The sequence below is a fragment of the Atractosteus spatula genome, chromosome 15, assembly GCF_055471065.1.
Source record: "Atractosteus spatula isolate fAtrSpa1 chromosome 15, fAtrSpa1.hap1, whole genome shotgun sequence".
NCBI lineage: Eukaryota > Metazoa > Chordata > Actinopteri > Semionotiformes > Lepisosteidae > Atractosteus > Atractosteus spatula.
The window spans coordinates 14,506,413-14,524,915 of NC_142720.1; the positions used below are offsets into that span (position 1 = coordinate 14,506,413).

General features: G+C 34.9%; 1 protein-coding gene across 1 annotated transcript in view; it reads right to left on the bottom strand.

The window, feature by feature from the left end:
* The window catches only part of rims1a (regulating synaptic membrane exocytosis 1a), a 114,484-nt gene that overhangs the window by 90,233 nt on the left and 5,748 nt on the right, over nt 1-18,503 (bottom strand). The window contains exon 2 of the mRNA XM_088933837.1: nt 16,526-16,597. Within this exon, the coding sequence (XP_088789963.1) occupies nt 16,526-16,597 (72 nt within the window). The remainder of the gene's footprint in view (nt 1-16,525; nt 16,598-18,503) is intronic.

Sequence of the window (18,503 nt, forward strand, 5' to 3'; positions counted from 1 at the left end):
AGACTAGAACAATACAGGAATCTCTGAAACCTTTTTGAAAACAGGCCTAGTCTTGTCTGAACTGTTATTGCTACTCAAACTAACCCGAAAAGATCAGTGATTGGTCTTCATATCCAGATAGTTATTATAGTTAGTAGTTAGTAACTCATTTTTTTACTATTGTAAATATGTAATCTTTAGAAGTAGGCATCTTATACTGATGATAGACAACAACCAGTAGGAGAAGATCCATTAGTTAATATATACATTTTAGGTTTATAACCTAACTGCTGAAACTGCTGTTAAATCGAAAAATCACCTATATATATATGTTATTGAATTATTATTATAATACTATTGTTTTGACAGCATTATTCCAATTAAATAATTTAATCTGGTTTGAATACATTTATTAAAGGAAAAAAGATTTATACAAATGTATAAAATAGAGCAAAATAGTTTCATGTGTTAACACTTTTGCTTTCATAGGCTTCCTATTCCAAGTTGACCAAAAAGGAAACAGAAGACAGATGGAACAGGAGATTGATGAACTGCCAGCAGTCTAAATGATAGAATATAGAATTCCCTGGACCACTCTCTCCATATGGCTATACAGTATACTGGTGGTGTTCTTTGCATATACAGTAAAACAGCCATTTAAAAAACTATGTCAAGTCACGCAAGCAGCTCAAATCATTTTCTGCATGCAAATTATACTATTTAGTGTTTTGAATAAGACTCTTTTCAAACCATTTGCTTGTAAACTTGACGAGCACTGTTGCATCCAAAAAGATGCCTCTGAGTATGCCCAACACTTACTAATAGCAGTGGGAAGAACAAAAGGCTAAACAGTGCCTGAGGGTGGAACACTGCAGCTTAAAGACTGAAATTTTAGATGTCTTTTTCTGCAAGAACAATGCCCACCTAAATCTTAAAAACTGACATTTGATATATCTTTTCTACCTCCATACTTTTGTTTTTCTATCTTTAGTTTTCTTCCCATAGCTACTGAAATGTTATTGTCTGTTTTCTTCCTCATTTATTTTTAGCCTGGGTTTTGTAACCAAAAGATCATTAAAATTCAGACCTCAATCTCACACACCGTGTACTGTAGCATTTAAGATTCTCAGCTTCTTTTCCACAGCTGCTACTCCCCAGAATCTCTCTTCTTCGAGCAATCTATATTCTCAGAGCCCGTGACGCCATTATGGCGTCTAAAAGCATCACTTCCGGATTCCTTGATCCCTGAGTCTTTGTATAATACCACAGACACAAAAGAGTCTAAAAATATTAGATACTTAAATAGATCCAGACTTATAATTTTAGGAAGTGCTTTTGACAGCTAAAGCCATTCAGGTTTAGCTTGTAAATTTCATTTTTTATCACTCTTATTTTAAATTTGATATTTTCCTTTCATGTGTCAAAAATCTGATCAAATTGACTCCTCAGTATTATTTACTACAACCAACAAAAACTGACCCAAAAAACTTCCACAAAATATTCCAAATAACCATCCAGCATCACTTAACCCTGATTATAACAAAGAAAACTGGATTGAGGGAAAAAATAAATAGGATTATGCAGGTTTCAAGTAATATACTGGGCATCAAAGGAAACCCTATCACTCTGTGTAACCATATATGTTTTTAGAATATAATATATACATTGTAAATTGATTAAATGCTTGGTAGAGATTATTGATTAAATGTTTTTGGAATCATTATGATCCATTGATCATTCATGATTGACTGTAATATGTTTTTTACTGTACTTAATAAGCACTAAATCAAGTAATGATTTATTTCAGAATTAACCTGATACAGGTTATGTGGTGATTTAACTTAAGGCTCAGTGTAGACAGACACCTGATGAATGTCATGGACTGTAGCACTTATAACACCTCAATTGCTGTGTACAAGAGACCAGTCAATGGTATGGTGCAAGAACGATGGTCTGAACAGGATTCCCTACTTCTACAGAACTACTTTATGGTACTGATTAACAGTGACCTGACTGCATGGTGTTACAATGATGAAACCTTTTACTCTCAATGTTGTCATCAACATCATTCCAGAAGAATAACCCAAGACCTAATTGTAAAAACTGGTAACAATGTTTGGGTTTTTTTGCAAAATGAGAATGCAGAATCTATGCCATGGATATAATATAGACAAGACAGAAATATCTGTGGAATGAGCTGGGATGATGCAGTATGTGGCATCTAGAGCTCAGAGACCAGTGAACAGGCACAAAGAATGGAAATTCCACCAAACATCGTATGCAACCTGGTAGTGAGCATGTGTCACAGATGTATAGTACAAGTTGTATTGTTTCCAACATTAGCCACACACACTACTAGCCTGTGACTTTAACAGTTTAACAGCAGAACCCCTCCTCCCCCCCCCCACCCCGATGACAGATGTTAATCGGTATAGTGAACTTACCTGTATCGTGTCCGATCAATAAAACGTGAGTTTCCCTGCTACAATACAGATTTCGCCATTTTCCTGATATGAGCTTTGTGAATTTGCTACAGTAATAAATGACAAGTTGCTTCTGTAGAGTGATGTAATCAGAACAGTGTAACTGTTGACATATGGAGACTTTTCTGAATACAACTTACAGTACATCCATCCATTTTCTAACCACTTTATCCAATAAGGGTGGCAGGGGAGCAAGCAGTGGGCAGAAGGCAGTACACACCATGGATGGGACACCAGTCCATCCATCACAGGTCAAAAACACACACTTACTCCAGGGTCAGTTTTTCCAGAAGCCAAATAAACTAACAGTACATCCTTGGAATGTGGGAGGAAACTGGAGCATCAGGACAAAACCTATGCAAGCATAAGGAGAACATACAAACTTCGCGCAGATAGCACTCCAGATTCAGAATTGGACCCGGGGTCCCAGCGCTGTGAGGCAGCAAAACTAACCACTGTGCCACATGCCACGCACTTTATACCACCCTTCATTATTAATTACCTCATCTACGGCGGAAAGACATTCAACATGGTTATGGAACTCTAGGCTGCTTGTAAAGCTGGGATGAGGAACCTAGTGTGTAGTTGTGCATTAGAGCGACAAGATACAAAATGAAATGAAAATGATGTTTTTTTTAAACTATGATTATCTTCAATTTCAAATAAGTGCATGCCTAGCAGCAATGATAATATCCAGCCAAAAAGCAAACTGAAAAACTATCTGTAATTGTAAAATCCCCAAACGTTAGCCAAATCTCTGAAATGCCCAAATCAAGGTCTAAACACAAACACATGGTCTAAGAAAAGGGAATGCACAGTTATGGTTTAGGAAGTGTAAGTAGAACTCTAGTGTTTTATTCTATTACTTTAAACAGGACTTAGATTACCACTAAAGATAAAATACACAGTCTAATGCTTTGTTACACAATTCCCTTTCATATCTATTAAGGATTATTCACAAAGTTATTTAAACTGAAGGGACCTACAAACAACTCACTATTGTGCCACCTAGTGGGGTAAAATGAAGTATCTGAAGTATGCATTCTGCAAAGAAGAAAAAGCAAATACCTAAATGTCAGAGAAAAATGTTTTCAATAACTCCATAAACTGCATCAAGATTAGTAAAGACGGAGTCAAATCTAAGCTTCATTAACCAATATCATTCACAGTTGCACTTAACAAGCATCAGCAGGACACTTTTATTCTGTTTTATTTCTCACTCAGTCATCTAAAATTCGTTTTCAACATACAAAACATTGGCTAACACTGTGGTAAAATATCAGAACCATAGCCCTTTTGGGTAAATTGCTCTGCTAACAGACACGTCCCAGTATCTGTTTTACATTTCACAAATCAAGAAACAAAGACTTCCATTTTAAAATAAAAATCCTGTTACAGGACGCTTGTACATGCACCATGCCTGAAGCATTTAAAACTCCTACTGTGCAGATTACCTTTCAAACAGGATTTCTGGATAACTGTGGGAACCATATACATCACATATGAGAGATATCCTCCTTAATGCTTTCTCCTTGGTTATAGTATACTGTTTAGTTCCATCAGGGTTGTACAAACTCCTTCGATAAAAGCAGGCACTATACTAAAATACTGAAGGTGACGACCAGACTTGATCTCAATTGTCTGGATTGCAGAAGGCAGCATTTCACCATTCAAAGCCCTTAATATTATAGACATAAAACATCCATTAGAATTTGGAAGTGAAGTTTGCTCTATTGCCAATTTCAACTTTCAGAAAGATTGAAAAAGGCAGTAGAGAAAACTTGTTTCTCCAGCAGAAAAAATAAAAATGTAATTTTCAATTAGGGTGCTTCAATCTTTAAAAATAAACTTCTCCTATTAACAAACTGCCAACCACATTATTGGAAGCATTGAGTCACATCTGGCACTTTAGTAACGTTTGCCGTACTATTTATTGGTATATTTTTAGTGATAAAGAATTTCACTAAAAGGCTGAAGTGAACACAGAGGACTTGATAAGTCACTTATTCTCTAACATTATCTTAAATGTCTTGTCCAAGATGATGGCTCACAAATCTGCCAGCTGTCTACCATTACAGCCATTTGGATTAAAAATAAAACAAGTAGCTCTAAACCATCAAATCAATTCTACTCTCATACACTGGAAAACACTGCACAAATCAATATCATTCAACAGAGCTGTTAAAGGCTTTCTCTTCCAAATGTGGGATTCTCTCACATCCTTGAATGGAGCTGTCTTCACCCAAATTTAAATCGTGGAACTATTCACAAAATGCTTACAGTTCATGACCAGAGTCTTCATATGCCCTTGCACAAAGATCTTAACAGTTATGTTTTAAAATGTTGTTTAAACAAGACAGGCAGCATTGATTTGAACCTCGAATGCTCAGTGCCCAATAGGCAGCTTTTATTAGGTAGGTCCTGTAGGAGGTAAAGCCAAAGGAAAGCAGGAGGTTCCTCTGCTCTTCTTTTGTCTGCCCATGGATCAGGGGAAGGTGTTCACAGGAAGTGCCAGTGGGGATGCTTTATGCCCACCTCTGCTTGCATAGGTCCCAGCAAAGCACAGCTATCTTCAGCTGGAAGAGGCAGAGAATTACGAACAAGACCTCTGCGGACTGTGGCCAATAGTCAACTCTGCCTTTTAAGACTAAGATCATCTACCATGTTCCTTGTCCGCCTTATTTACTGTGTTTTTTACAAAAAGCTTATCCCACTGTATAAATTTGTGTCTTCAATTCTCCTAATAAGTGTCTTTATCCTGGCTTTCTATAATAAGACGGGATTCATGTGGGCATGAATCTGCCTTATCTCTTTGAGCCTCTCTGACAAACACATACTGTAAGTGTGTGTCTGGGGGAGGGGGTTAGGGGAATAAAAAAATAAATGGTTGTCATAATACAGGATAAGATGGGTCAACCCCACCCCCTCAACCCTTCATTGCACTTAAAATAAATCAGTAGGCTGCTGGGTTTCCTTTTTTTTTCCAGACAAAGTGCTTCCATCATTCATGTCTCACGCATGGGATGCAACACCATTAGTAGCTGCATATAAAATGCCGTTGGCCTTCCCAGAAGGCCCGGCTTTCCTAGTAATCACAGCACTTGAGAACTCCACAAGCTGGGCAGCTGGCAATCTGCATTGCTTGGTAGGAGACGTACAGTCACAGAGCCACAGGGCTACAGAGTGGGCTACAGTCACAAGTACCTGAAGATTATAAGTTCAGTGTTATAAATAAAAGAGCTTAACAGTACACATCTGTCCAGAAATGAAAAAAACACTCACCACACTGTAATTTGTGAGGTAATGGATGATTTTATTCCGGCAGGCAGTTCCTCTTAGATATCCCTTTTTATACTCTCTTACTCTCATGTGCTAGAAGGCAGCAAAGCAAAAAATAAATCTAAAATTCTTCAGCCATAGCTAATTGTTATTCACAAATACAAATGTGAAGGGTTCAGTAACAAAACTGTTTGCAGTACTGATTAGCAGCAATACTGCAGGAGGCAACAAACAATAACCAATTGCAAGTGTCCTTTTCTGTTTCGTTTGGATCAGCGCCAAATGAAGACTTTACCATTACAAAAAATAAGTTTCACTTGAGTAATGCACTACATAAAGAACATTTTTATGAAGATTTCTGTCAGTTATCAGACGTTAAGAGACCTCTAGAAAATTTACTTTCAGTTTCAATGCGATAACTGAACACAGACCCAGTTTAAGCAAAAATAGCAATGACAGGGTTTTATTAACAGTGCATCCTGTTCATTAAGTAGATTGCTGCCAACATATTAATTAGCCAAATACCTCCGAAATATAATATTTAGTATGGAATATTCTTTGGGCAAGAGCAACCTTGGAAAAAAATCAGAAACGGAAAAAACAGGCAGAGGAGGTTGAGAGCATGGGCATTAAACTTTCATGCTGTTCCGTTCTCAAAGTGCTTCACAGTTCTGTCTCTACAGGGCTGCTACTGCTGACAGACTATCATTTTCTTTACAGAGGTGCTTTCCTCATTAATACACTGCCTGGCTGCTCATCTTTCACCATTTTTTACCTTCTCTTCCATTTATGTTCTGTAACCCAGTCTACCCTTTACTAAAAACACCATTGCAATAGTTACTTAAGTTTATTAATTGTCTTATGTGTTTGGGCATTATATGTACATCACTGATATAACATTTTGGATTATACAGGTGTAGGAAATGTGTGAAAGAGTGTTCATTCCTGATCACTTACGCTCTTTTCTTTAACTGGATAACTGCCAAAAGAAATATAAATCAATTAAAATGTACATGTATGTGAGAGAGCATAAGCCCAGGAAAAAACAGCTTTTGATACCTAATTTATAACTGTCACCCTAGCCTCCTGTAAAGTAATGAGGAACACTGCTAAGAGTTTGAAACTGAATTTCTCTCCTAATGATCTCATTCTTATGTAAATATTGAACTTTGAGCTACACCACATGTTCTGATCTTTACCTTTCCTCTCAAGGCGTATCCGTTCGGCCAGGAAGATGATTATGGACTCAAGTTGCAAGATGATGAAGTTGGATTCAATAAAAGTTTCCACAAATGAGACTAGGTTGTGAAAATGAGGAATGATAACACTCCTCAGACATTTCTGAGGTTAAGCTATGCAATCTCACAATCTTTAATTGTGTGTGTATGTTTTTGGTTAATATAGTTCTTTAAAAAAGTATAAAGAATACTTTTTGTACAGAATATTATAAAATTGCTTATACATCTCTTTAGGGAATGTTGTTCAAAAAAATTCAAATTACCTTTATTGCACAGTGAATTTATCACAGGAATTCTGAAAGGTAGCACACAGTCCAAGCCTTTCCAAGTTTTTTCAAGTCTGAAATTTTGCTGAATTGTGCCTAATTATAAACAATGAATGACATCCTGCATCCTTATTTTCTTTTCTGAGCTTCATACTGTATGTGTGATACAGTATAGCCTTGTCCCTTTTTTGCTTATGAATTTTGGGAGAACATTTATTTCCCAAAACATTATACAGTTTCCCTTCTGAAGATTTCATCACATTTGTGGGGGATCAGTTGTTTTTATTCAAAAGTTTCCAAATGAAAATTAATGCATTCATCATGTATCCCCCCCAAAAACATGAGACTGTTTCTCAGAGATGACCTAGTTATCTCTCACTTCCTAAAAGGGATATTTTTAGGTGATACAAGTGAGATACTCAATTGAAAGAGAGTGAATTTAATGCTTTCAATTCATTTATTACTTGCTGTCTCCCTAAATTAACATTTTCTTTACCAATATCCAATGTCTGGGGTTTTAACAGCAATAGTATTTAAAATTTGCTAAGATATGTGATCAAAGAAGAAAGAATGATTTAATATAAAACTGCTCTAATCAAATAGATTTAAATTACGATTTTTGTCTGCACTGAATTCAGACTCTTCAAGGTCTGAAGTGAATGTGGCATTCAATAATGTGGCATCCAATATTCTTGGATGTATCTTATTTAACTAGGTAAGTTCTAATATATACATTTATAATAGATGCATCAGAATTAATGACTTGCTGTTTATATATTTAGAAACTACATTTTCAACCCCTACACTGAAGTGTTGACAGTAGCTTGAATAGTTTGAAAGGTCAGAACTGTTAAGCACAGAGATTGTGATCCATCTCTCAATGACAGCCCTCTTTCCTAAACCAATAATTAAAAAAAAAATCCAAACTTAGTCATAATGTTCAGGGATCCATCGTACAACTCACCCATAGGTAAAAACAAAAGAAAGACTAATGGGAACAGTCATTCATTTGCTGAGGAATAACCCAGAATCCACATACAGGTTTGCCTTTATAAAGTGCCTTCTGATTGTAGTGCCTCCCTCAATAAACACATTTTTCTACCTGACATTTAAATTTTGCTTTAATTTAAGTTAAAGTATTTAGCTTGTGCTATAATAAAATGCTTGCAGAAAGTTATTTTTTATAAGACTACTGGGTTTGTTTTTTCTGTACCTCTGTATATGTAATTTAAAGGTCTGACCAACACTATATGCAAATAACAGTATCTTAGGTCAGAAGAGTGGCATGGAAAGAAATATAATTAACAATAATAACTGGGAATAATTAACTACAATTTAAGGCATCTAGACAAATCAACATAGTAGCTCAAAACTGCAAATACCTTATTTCCCACATGATTGCAAACAAAATTAAAAACCACAGACAAAAACAAAATTTCCAAAAAACACCTCTGCTTGACTTTTTATATATACTCCTGTTCCAAAGAAAAATACACCATTAGTGGAGAAAAAGATTCTGACAGACACATATTAAAGTTTCTACTGCATTACTAAAAAAACTAAGAAGGAACAATAGGTCTTTGGTGTTTAAAGTACTAAAATAGCATCTAGTTGTTTTACAGAAATACAACACTACAGCATGTGATAATACACACATATCATTCCTTTACTAAATGACAAATGATTGTTTTTTTAATTGTTCATGTCTAAAAATGTAAAAATGTAATTACTCAAGGCTTTGTATTTCAATAAATTCTTTCAAACGTATTTCCCAACTTGCAACGAGTAAAGTCAGCCATAAATAAAGAGGGTACAGATGTACAGTAAAATCTAAGTGCATGGCACACGTTTCTTGAAATTGTTTGTTGGAAATTACAGCAATGAGACTGACAATTAAGCTTTTACTGATTATCAGCAGAATCTTAACTTTATCTTAGAATCAGAAGACCACTAACTACTACAGTATGAGTTTGCTGTGCTGCATTGAGAGATAGTAGATAAGAGAAAGACCCTGTTTTATTGGTCTTTCTCTATTATTACAAGTCTCTTTCATTGGAGGGAAGCACAAACTAATTTCTAACCATAAATAAATCTATATTCCAGATTTGACCAGACATTAAAAAGAAACCCAAGTTCTCAAAAAATGTAAGCAACAATCTGGAATTACTAGTCTTCCACTAAGACATAATTATCTGAAATTTAAGCACACATCACCCTATAATCAACTTATAATACACCTTCTCAGAATTGACTTCATTGTCATATGACTAGAACTGCTTTGTTTTCAAAGCTTGCTGTGTAAAGAACATAATGCCCCAAATCTCAGAGGTTTTCAAATGCAGCACTCATTAACAGATTGTACACCCTTTAAGAAAAACCCAAACAGAGCATTGACAGAGCCGGTCAACAGAAATATTTAAATATTTCACAACCTGCTGCCAGTGAGATTCTATTTTCAGCCCTCATCTGTAATTCAGTGATAACTGCCTTTTGGAACCCTGAAACCTTTGGCTCAGTTTGAACACTTTTTTATTGAAAAATTATCCTTGTAAATATTTAGATTAGTGGCGTGACAGCTAATTTAAAATAATATAATCACAACAAAGAGTTCAACACCCTGAACACTAAACACATACAAAGTCATGTGCTTAGCAACAGAGGCAACTCCTTGGGATTTTTTTTTCCCTCAGATTCATCAGAGAAAACATTTGAAATTTATCAGTTTTGAGAGAATTGGGATCACAATTTGAGGTTTATTTTACTGTAATTTCCTGTTTCTTTCAAAAACTACAAAATAACAATTGTAGCACTTTCAAGCAGGAACACTGATTTGACATTTACATGTAAATTTACATGTATAAAATATTTCATGTTAGGTGCATCTCCACTCACCAGAATAATTTGCCTGAGCACACCACCATTGCAAGGTAAACATTGCGTTTTTATACTGTCAGTCATATTGGGGAAGATTAATGAAGCATAATATTGGGTCAAATGTTCAAAATTCTTGTCTTGTAGGCTATGATTTCATTCCTCTCCTCAATCACAACCTTAACTCTCTGTAATGTTTCTGCCTTAGTGGCTCTTCATCTACAATAAAGGTACTTTGGAAGCTAATCTGGATACAACTTGACTTCTTTTTCATAGTTATACAAGGAGTCCACTTGAATATATAGTATAATTTATATTATAAACTAAGTTAATGGAATAAACTAAGCTATAGGAGTCCAAAGAAGTCATAAATACCAGATCTAATGTGAATGTCTGTAGTATTTAATAACTAACCCTATATACAGTATGAACTAATATTAGAATAGGATTAAATAAAATCAGTACAAGTTCATAGCTGCTAAAACCTGAAAAACAAAGCTTCTAACTTCAATAATTTCATTAGTTCTTTTTTAACTTTAAAAGTATAATCCTTTACCTGGAGAAAAATAAAAAAGAGCAGACTTGCATACAGAATAAAATTTTACTATAGATGTACATCAGTTAAAATCTGAGGCAATTGTGACTCCTTTTCCTCTTTCCTTTAGCTTATTAAGCTGCTTAAGGAAGAAACACTGATTTGAATTGTCTTTCAAACTACCATGCTACAGTCAACTGAATTTCACCTCAAGAGAAATTTACTGTTAAATGGCTCTAATTGCTGTAAACTTGAGCATCCAGCCAGAAATATGGACATACATGTTCAAGTGCTTAGGACTGGTGGTCACTAGCAATGCAGAAAATGCAGAAAGTCTTGCAGTTATTCATTATCACTGTATGGGGAAATAGTTATTTTTCCCAAAAATGTAAGTAATACATCTCATGTTCATTTCTATGGCATGAATTGTGGCCCTAGTTTGTTCTTTCCTGCAGTTCCAACAATAATACCACACTACTCTTATTCTTCTTATTTGTATATTGGCTGGAATTACTAACAGGAAAGAAATTCGTTTCACATATTCAATAATTGTATATGCTGTATACAATTGATTTACCAGTCAAAATGACTGTGCCCCCTAATATGAGATGACACAACAATCAAAGACAGTTTGGCTTATCTGGGAAAAAACAAAAGTCTTAAAATGCCTGCTTCCTTAAGTCCATTCTAATGCAGGATAGACACAAGTGCCTTGGGTTTCTTTTTTGTTCCTTTGCGTTAGTAGGCATGCTCCAAGTTCATAAGCTAACAGAATGCCATCTTTGTCACGTTAACCCAGATACCCATTTTCTTAAAATGCCCAATGGCACTCACTCGATCACAGCAATAAACACTATAGGCTTGCAGAGGTCTATGACATACAGTAAAAGCGTGTGGAAAATGACTCTTGAAATGACCAGGGATGAAGGCTAGCAGTGTATGAATATCCAAGAAGACAATGATGACTTTCTGGTGAAGCGTAAAGCATTTAAAAAGAAGCCTATAAAACATACTTCCCAGAGAAATTAAAAAAACATCTTATGCCTTATCATCCTGCTTCCCTTGCACAAACTAGAGAACCTTTTTTTTTGCCTTGAAGTCGTCTATTAGGAAAAATTTAAATGCCAAACTACAGTTCCCACAGTTATCCAAAATACTTATCTTTCAAAGCGACATCTATTGTGCAGTCATATGTTAAGTGCCTGTTATGAATACTACAACGCAGTATAATATCTATTTCCTATAAAGTATTTTATATTATCACAAATACAATGAACCACAGAAACACATTAAAAAGTTTTCCCAGAAACATTTTTGCACTTTCATTTGCAGATCTTCACTGCGGTGAACAAAACACCATTACACTTCACTGAAACAATAGTGGTCATTTTTTTCTGCGATTAAACATTTGTGGTCAAGTCTCACTAACAATGAAGACATATGCAAAATAAATCTTAGAGATTTCAAATAGTCTTTAAGTAGTAAAGGAGCCTTTTCACAAAAACCTACCACAGAGATAAAGGTTGTCAGACTTTAGCTATATTTGGAATTCTACAAACTTCAGTGCTTATATAACACATTCCACTGTCATAAGATAAAGTACCCTTACAGCATTCGTCACAAATCCATTCCATAGCTAAGCATCCCAGGAAACCATCCCAAAATTCCAAGACTTTCTCTGACAGAACAGAGACTATACTATTAATTAATCAAGTATCCATCAATGAAATGTGTAAATTAATTCAAATGGCATACAGATGAATTTCAAACAAATGCTGTTTCTTTGATCTACAGTATATTGTTTCTTCAGCGTGAACAGCAAAACTATCCCGAATGCCAAATAATACAGTAGATTTTACGACACGATATAATTTATTTTAATAATATAGTAATAAAATTTAAGCTGATATATCTGACAACACAAAGGTTCTATTAAATTTAATCACAAATCACCACTTTTGTGTAAAAAGACAAATGATCAACTAAACAAAGGGAGGGAGGCTTTTTTGTAATGTTCACTCTTACACCATAGTACATGCTTTCAAAAATATCAGAAAACCATCTACTTGATGATTCACTTAACTTTGGTATAGGACAAGGAGTATACCTAAAAAAACCTAGGCAATTAATTATTATTGACTATTTCAGTAATATTCATTGAATCTCATATTACTGAGAGATGGGTATGAGAGAATGTCATTGCCCCTTTGAGGAAATTATTGTGAAGAAACACCCCATGGTAAACAAACAATCAGCATCAGACAAATATGTTTATCTATTTTTACATCCTGGAGAACAAATGGAAGGCAGAAAATCATTACTAGCTCAGCAGTATCCAAAGATCCCAGATGACCCAGAGTTCAGGGAGGTCAGACACAATGTAGCAGGTGACTGGTTACCAAAATGTATCTGGGGCCACTGTGGAGCTACACTGAAATATTATCAGAGCTGTTGTAAGTTCTAGGTCAACGTCAAAGAATGTGTGTCCAGCCATGGCAGTAAACTGGATAGATTTTCACCTTGTCCCACCTGAGCCCTGGATGATGATAATTAGGTTAGCAGATGCACTTATCCATGGAGACTTACAGTGCAGAAATTAAGTGTAATTCTAAAGAACTGCTGTACAGGATACAATAGAGTAGAATAAGATTAACAGATAATAAAAAGTCAATGAAACCAGTCCAATCAGGACTAGCAATGCAAGTGTCCTCCTAATAATTAAAATATCATGAACTTAATCTTAAGCTTTGACATTGCTTGACTACTGATGCAATGTGCACCACAGCATTTGAATTTCTTCTGTTGCATATTTGACCTTTGCATTTTCATTCAAAAATGTTTCCATGCTTTCATACTGTCCCAAAACTGAAGATTTTTGGTTTATGTAGGATACACTCTACATACTGTACACTCTACGGACACTCAAGATGTGTCTGCAGTGGAAGTTATCCCTGATTAATTAGCTTTGAGCTCCACATTTGCCACTGCTGTATGGTATAAAGGAACTATAGCTGTTAAAATAAAGACATTTCAACTCCATATTGTCATTTTAATAAATATAGCCTCCCCTATCTTGTTTCTCCTTTTAGTTTTCATAAGAACGCAAACTGTTATTTCAACATTTCACTCCAAAGTTGCTACTTAGGAAGACAATGAAAATCTCTTATGTTCTCTTTTTAAACAACTGCCAGTCTATCGAACTCAGGAGAATGGAGTTTATCTCGAACAAGGTATACCTCACTTCTTTGTCATGATTACTAGCTCTGTTTTCTTTGATTCCCTTACCAATACAGGCCAGCAGAGAAGGAGCACGCAAAAAGATAATAATACCGAGGACACTGGTCTATTTTCTCAATTATTTAAATTGGTGATGTGAGCTACTGTACATTCTTTTTGTACTGACACTGGTATCTGGTTTGAACAGTTTTACTTTACAAAAACCACAACCTCTAAGTGGATAGTATCAGCTGCTATATAGAAAATACAGTATAACTCTGAGAAGAGTTTAAAATGCCAGGTCATGTACTGTTCTATTGTTCTGTAGAAATAAGACTGGCTCACATTAAAACGGCTCATGCAGAAAAAGGTGTCCAGAGTAAATACCAGACAGGTTTTTGGCTGGGATGTTTAAATGAATTTGCTTTAAAAGACTCATCTGCCAATAAAAGGTCTCATGGACCTTTGAATTTGTATTAAAAGACTCTATGTTTTCATAGTATTGCCATTAAAAATATACTCTCATTTTGAAGCAAGCCTACCTGATTGATTGTGAAATTAGATTTTTATTTTTTAACTTGTAAACAGAACCTGAACAAAATAATTTTTATATAAGATATAATAACATATTATTTATATATACAGTATATATATATTATTATATATTGGAATATAATATTACATAATATATATATCAAAAGATGAGATACGTCTTTTCTTTTGAACTACTTTTAGTTGTATATACACATTGTACTTCACATGACTCGACATGTACTGTAATACAACACAACATTAGGTACATTAGGTCCTTTGAATAACCAGATGTGTTATAGCTGGGCTCCTCTACAACTCAATCTGATTTTTAGTCAGAGAAACATGGACATTTCTCTGAACATCTGACATGCATATGTTCCTGTGTTCTCTCAAGTCAACAATGTGAAGTATATAAATACTTTAAAAAAGTGTCATTTTTCCAAAACATCAAAGCATCTCAACATTGTTTATTCATTGTTCATGAATCCTTAATTTGTTAGATTTGTTGATGATTGAAACAGAGACTGCATTGCAAAACAATTTTTAAAAGAGCACTTTATAGTAATGAAATGGAAAAGCAACTGAAATAAGGCCTTCAAGAGGGAATAATATTACACTTCTACCATACGGATATCACTATGAAAGAGCACAAACCCAATCTTTGAGACTTACTAAAGACATACTGTATATATACAGCTGAAATCAAGAAAACGCACAAGCACAGAGAAAGTTCAGGTCAGAAAAACAATGATGCTCTTTGTGTAAGGACTATGGTGAACTTCCCAAGTTTTCTGAAAAAGACAGCTGTAGACTCAGGCCTTAGCCTGTCAGCTCTGGAAGACTATTCCCTCCATAAAACACCATTAGATGTGTCAAAGTCTGATTTGGAATGACTAATAAAAATCCAAACCTACAGCAAAGGACCATTTACACACAACCTTTAAATCTAATCTGTCAGATATTAATTCACAGGCCTCCCACAGACAACATGTGCAGATAGACCTGAAGCACAGCTAGCTAGGCTTTGCAGCTTGAATACATGAGCTCAATGTCAAGGCAGGCCTTGTCTTGTTGAGGCACTGTTCTTCCAATGAGCTCCTTAAACACAATACACACATTTAATAAGTATTAAATACATTGCTACACACCTTCAGGAACAATGATGAGCACTAACCCTGGCAATGTATATACAATAAAACCCAGTCCAGTCTGGATTTTTTCCTGTCCCAGTTAATACTCCATTCCCTTTTCTAATTCTTCTAAGTCTATAAGTCTATATTTCAACAAGGTTCTTTATTTTCAAGATAGCGAAATAGTTCACAGCTAAAAACTGAAAATCAAAGATTATAAAACTATGAATCCATTGTGATAGTTTAAACAGAAGCATGTAAGTTGTTCTTTACCTTAAATATGCTTTGATGGAACTGATTATTAAGCAACAAAGAAACAAAACCTAGGAAATGCATTGTGAACCAGATTAATAAACAGGATTTATGTACTATGTACTATGAAAGATATCAAATGAACTCAAACATCATATCCACAGAGCTGCACACAGAGCTGTAACATAGAGTTACTTGCGCAATGTACACAACAATGAACAAATGAACACGTGAAACATTCTGTTTAAGTGTGTAAGAGTTTGTGTTGACTTCAGACCAAGAAATGTATTCATTAAGATACTAGGGACTACTTTTTAAATTGGAATATTGTTTCTAGTCAGCAATGTTATAATTTGTCGGGTGTAGCTCTGCCTTTTTCAGCACCACTGTTAAAAGTGCATAAAAGTATAAAAATAATTTAATCTGACAAAAGATGGGTGTGAACCACAGCAAGACTTCAAGGCAAATCAACATACTAAGAAACACAATAATCTCTTCACACCAGCCACCGAATAGCACTTTCAGACACCAAGCAACACATTTAACTCTCTTGTTTCAAGCACTTGACAAGTTGAGGGGAACAAGAAAGAAGAAAAAAGAACAACATTATCTCTGCAAGCATGCCAGCCTTGCTCATGATTGTTAGTTTTCATGTTGGGGGTAATGCAAATACATCTCAGTGCTACTTTGTATTAAATCACACATTAAGAAAAATCAAAGAGCAAAAATTACCAACAGTTACCTGATTTCAATTTGTTCAGGAAGTTTCTTTCCCAAAACGAGCACAGTTCTTGCTTCTATTGGATTTTCATCTCTATAATACATGGCAAAGTGTTATAAAATAGAACTGCATTTACGGAAGTATCGTACTCAAGATTATTTTGCTTAAAGCTTAAACTATAATCATACATTTTTTATTCTTAATAGATATCACTGCTAAAGGAACTGCATCACTGCACCCCACTCATATACTATAAATTGTCTGATCTATTCTAGATGAATTGTGTGTTGGTGTATAGGGGGGATTATGTATGCTTGGAGCTGAACGTGTTGATTGTGAATCACCCTTTTCTTAAGAATATTGGTGACACAACATAATGTTAGATTGCAATTGGGAAAACAACATTTTTCGGCAATGGGTACCCTTTTCAAATGCTGTAGTGGAAAAGAAAAATTGTGCCGCGGTACCAGAGTTTAAAGGTTTTGATCCAGAGCCATGAGAAATCATTAATTCCAAAAAGAAAAAGAAAAAAAATAAAGGAGTGGCCTTCTTTTTCAATACATTTTGTTGTGATAATTTGTCTATAATTGCCTGATCTTCATAACACTTGCTTTTAATCTTTTAATCGGTAGAGAAAATTGATGAGAAACCTCTAGGATTTATAGAGGGTAGATACATCGTAACCCATTGGCTAAATAAAATGACTCTTCTCAGAAATTTCCCCAATATAAATCATACACATCAGTTTCTGAATTTTAATCTACAGCATGTTTACAAAACTAAAAAGAAAGCACTGCAAAAAGTTAAAGCCTTTTTTAATACTTGAATATACACAAAACATTCTTTGCAAAGGTCAGAACTATTAAACAAAGCGTTCAGAATTTTTACGGGAAGTGTTTTCATTTTTAACTATGCCTCATCTCTCCAGCATCTTACCTGCAGTAATTGAGTCAGCACCTTCATTTGACAAAAATTGAAAGAGTGGTTGTAATTATACACAAATTTTAATCAGTACTTCATTTTACAAATGAAACTGGCATCTGGTGAAAGCTTTCTAGCCCTGTTTTTAAACATGTTATACCATACAAAATAAAGGACGCATGCACAAAAACCTCAACAGAGAAAAAAATTCACTGAAAGATCTGACCAGAGAAAACCTTAACTAGTATGCTTTAGTGGATTAGCTTGGATTTGAACAGTTCCAATTTTCTGCTTAACTTGCTTAAAGGGTTTAAGTTCTTTTGTTTGCTTTGCTTATTTTAAGATGTACTAGTACAGGCTTGCGTGCATTTAAATGTCATGTTACATTTTGTTAGTAAGAAGCTGATAATCTAATGCATAACCGGATAATCAAGGTCACTTATTAAAAGTGTGCCATGGGAACTAAATTCCACAAAACATGTGAAGATTTTAACTTACCATATTAAAATGGGAAACCAAACAGTATTTATACTTTGAATAGATAAGTCCCAAAAATATTATAATAGAACACTGCTAGAAAGCAAACTATTTCTTAAAATAAAGGTAATTGGGTTATGTAAGAGACCAAATGAATGACACCGACTCGTGTTTCTGACATGTTTTTAGAGTAATACAGTATGTTGAGCTCTGTCTGAACTGTTACATTGCATAAGAATCTAAATGTAATTTTCACAAATCTATTAAGGATTCCAAATGTAAATAATATCTGCACAAATTTCACCACAGTTATTTTATGTGCATGCTCATTAAGTAATGACTTTAGACGATATATCAAACTTTATCAGATGTGGGCAGCAGGCGAGACAATCCAGATCCAGCAATCTGTTTGATTCAAAAGAGCTGGTCATATAATTAATCTCTTCATTCTTCAAGCTGCCTGCTCTCCAGGTAAAGAATGATTGTTGGCACTTATCTGGTCTTGGCACAAATGCAAAGTCAGGAGGTACCAGGTCTATTTTCTAATGTCCTAAATAGAGTGCCTTTGCTTAGCTTGCTTCTACCGGCCCTAAACACAGGC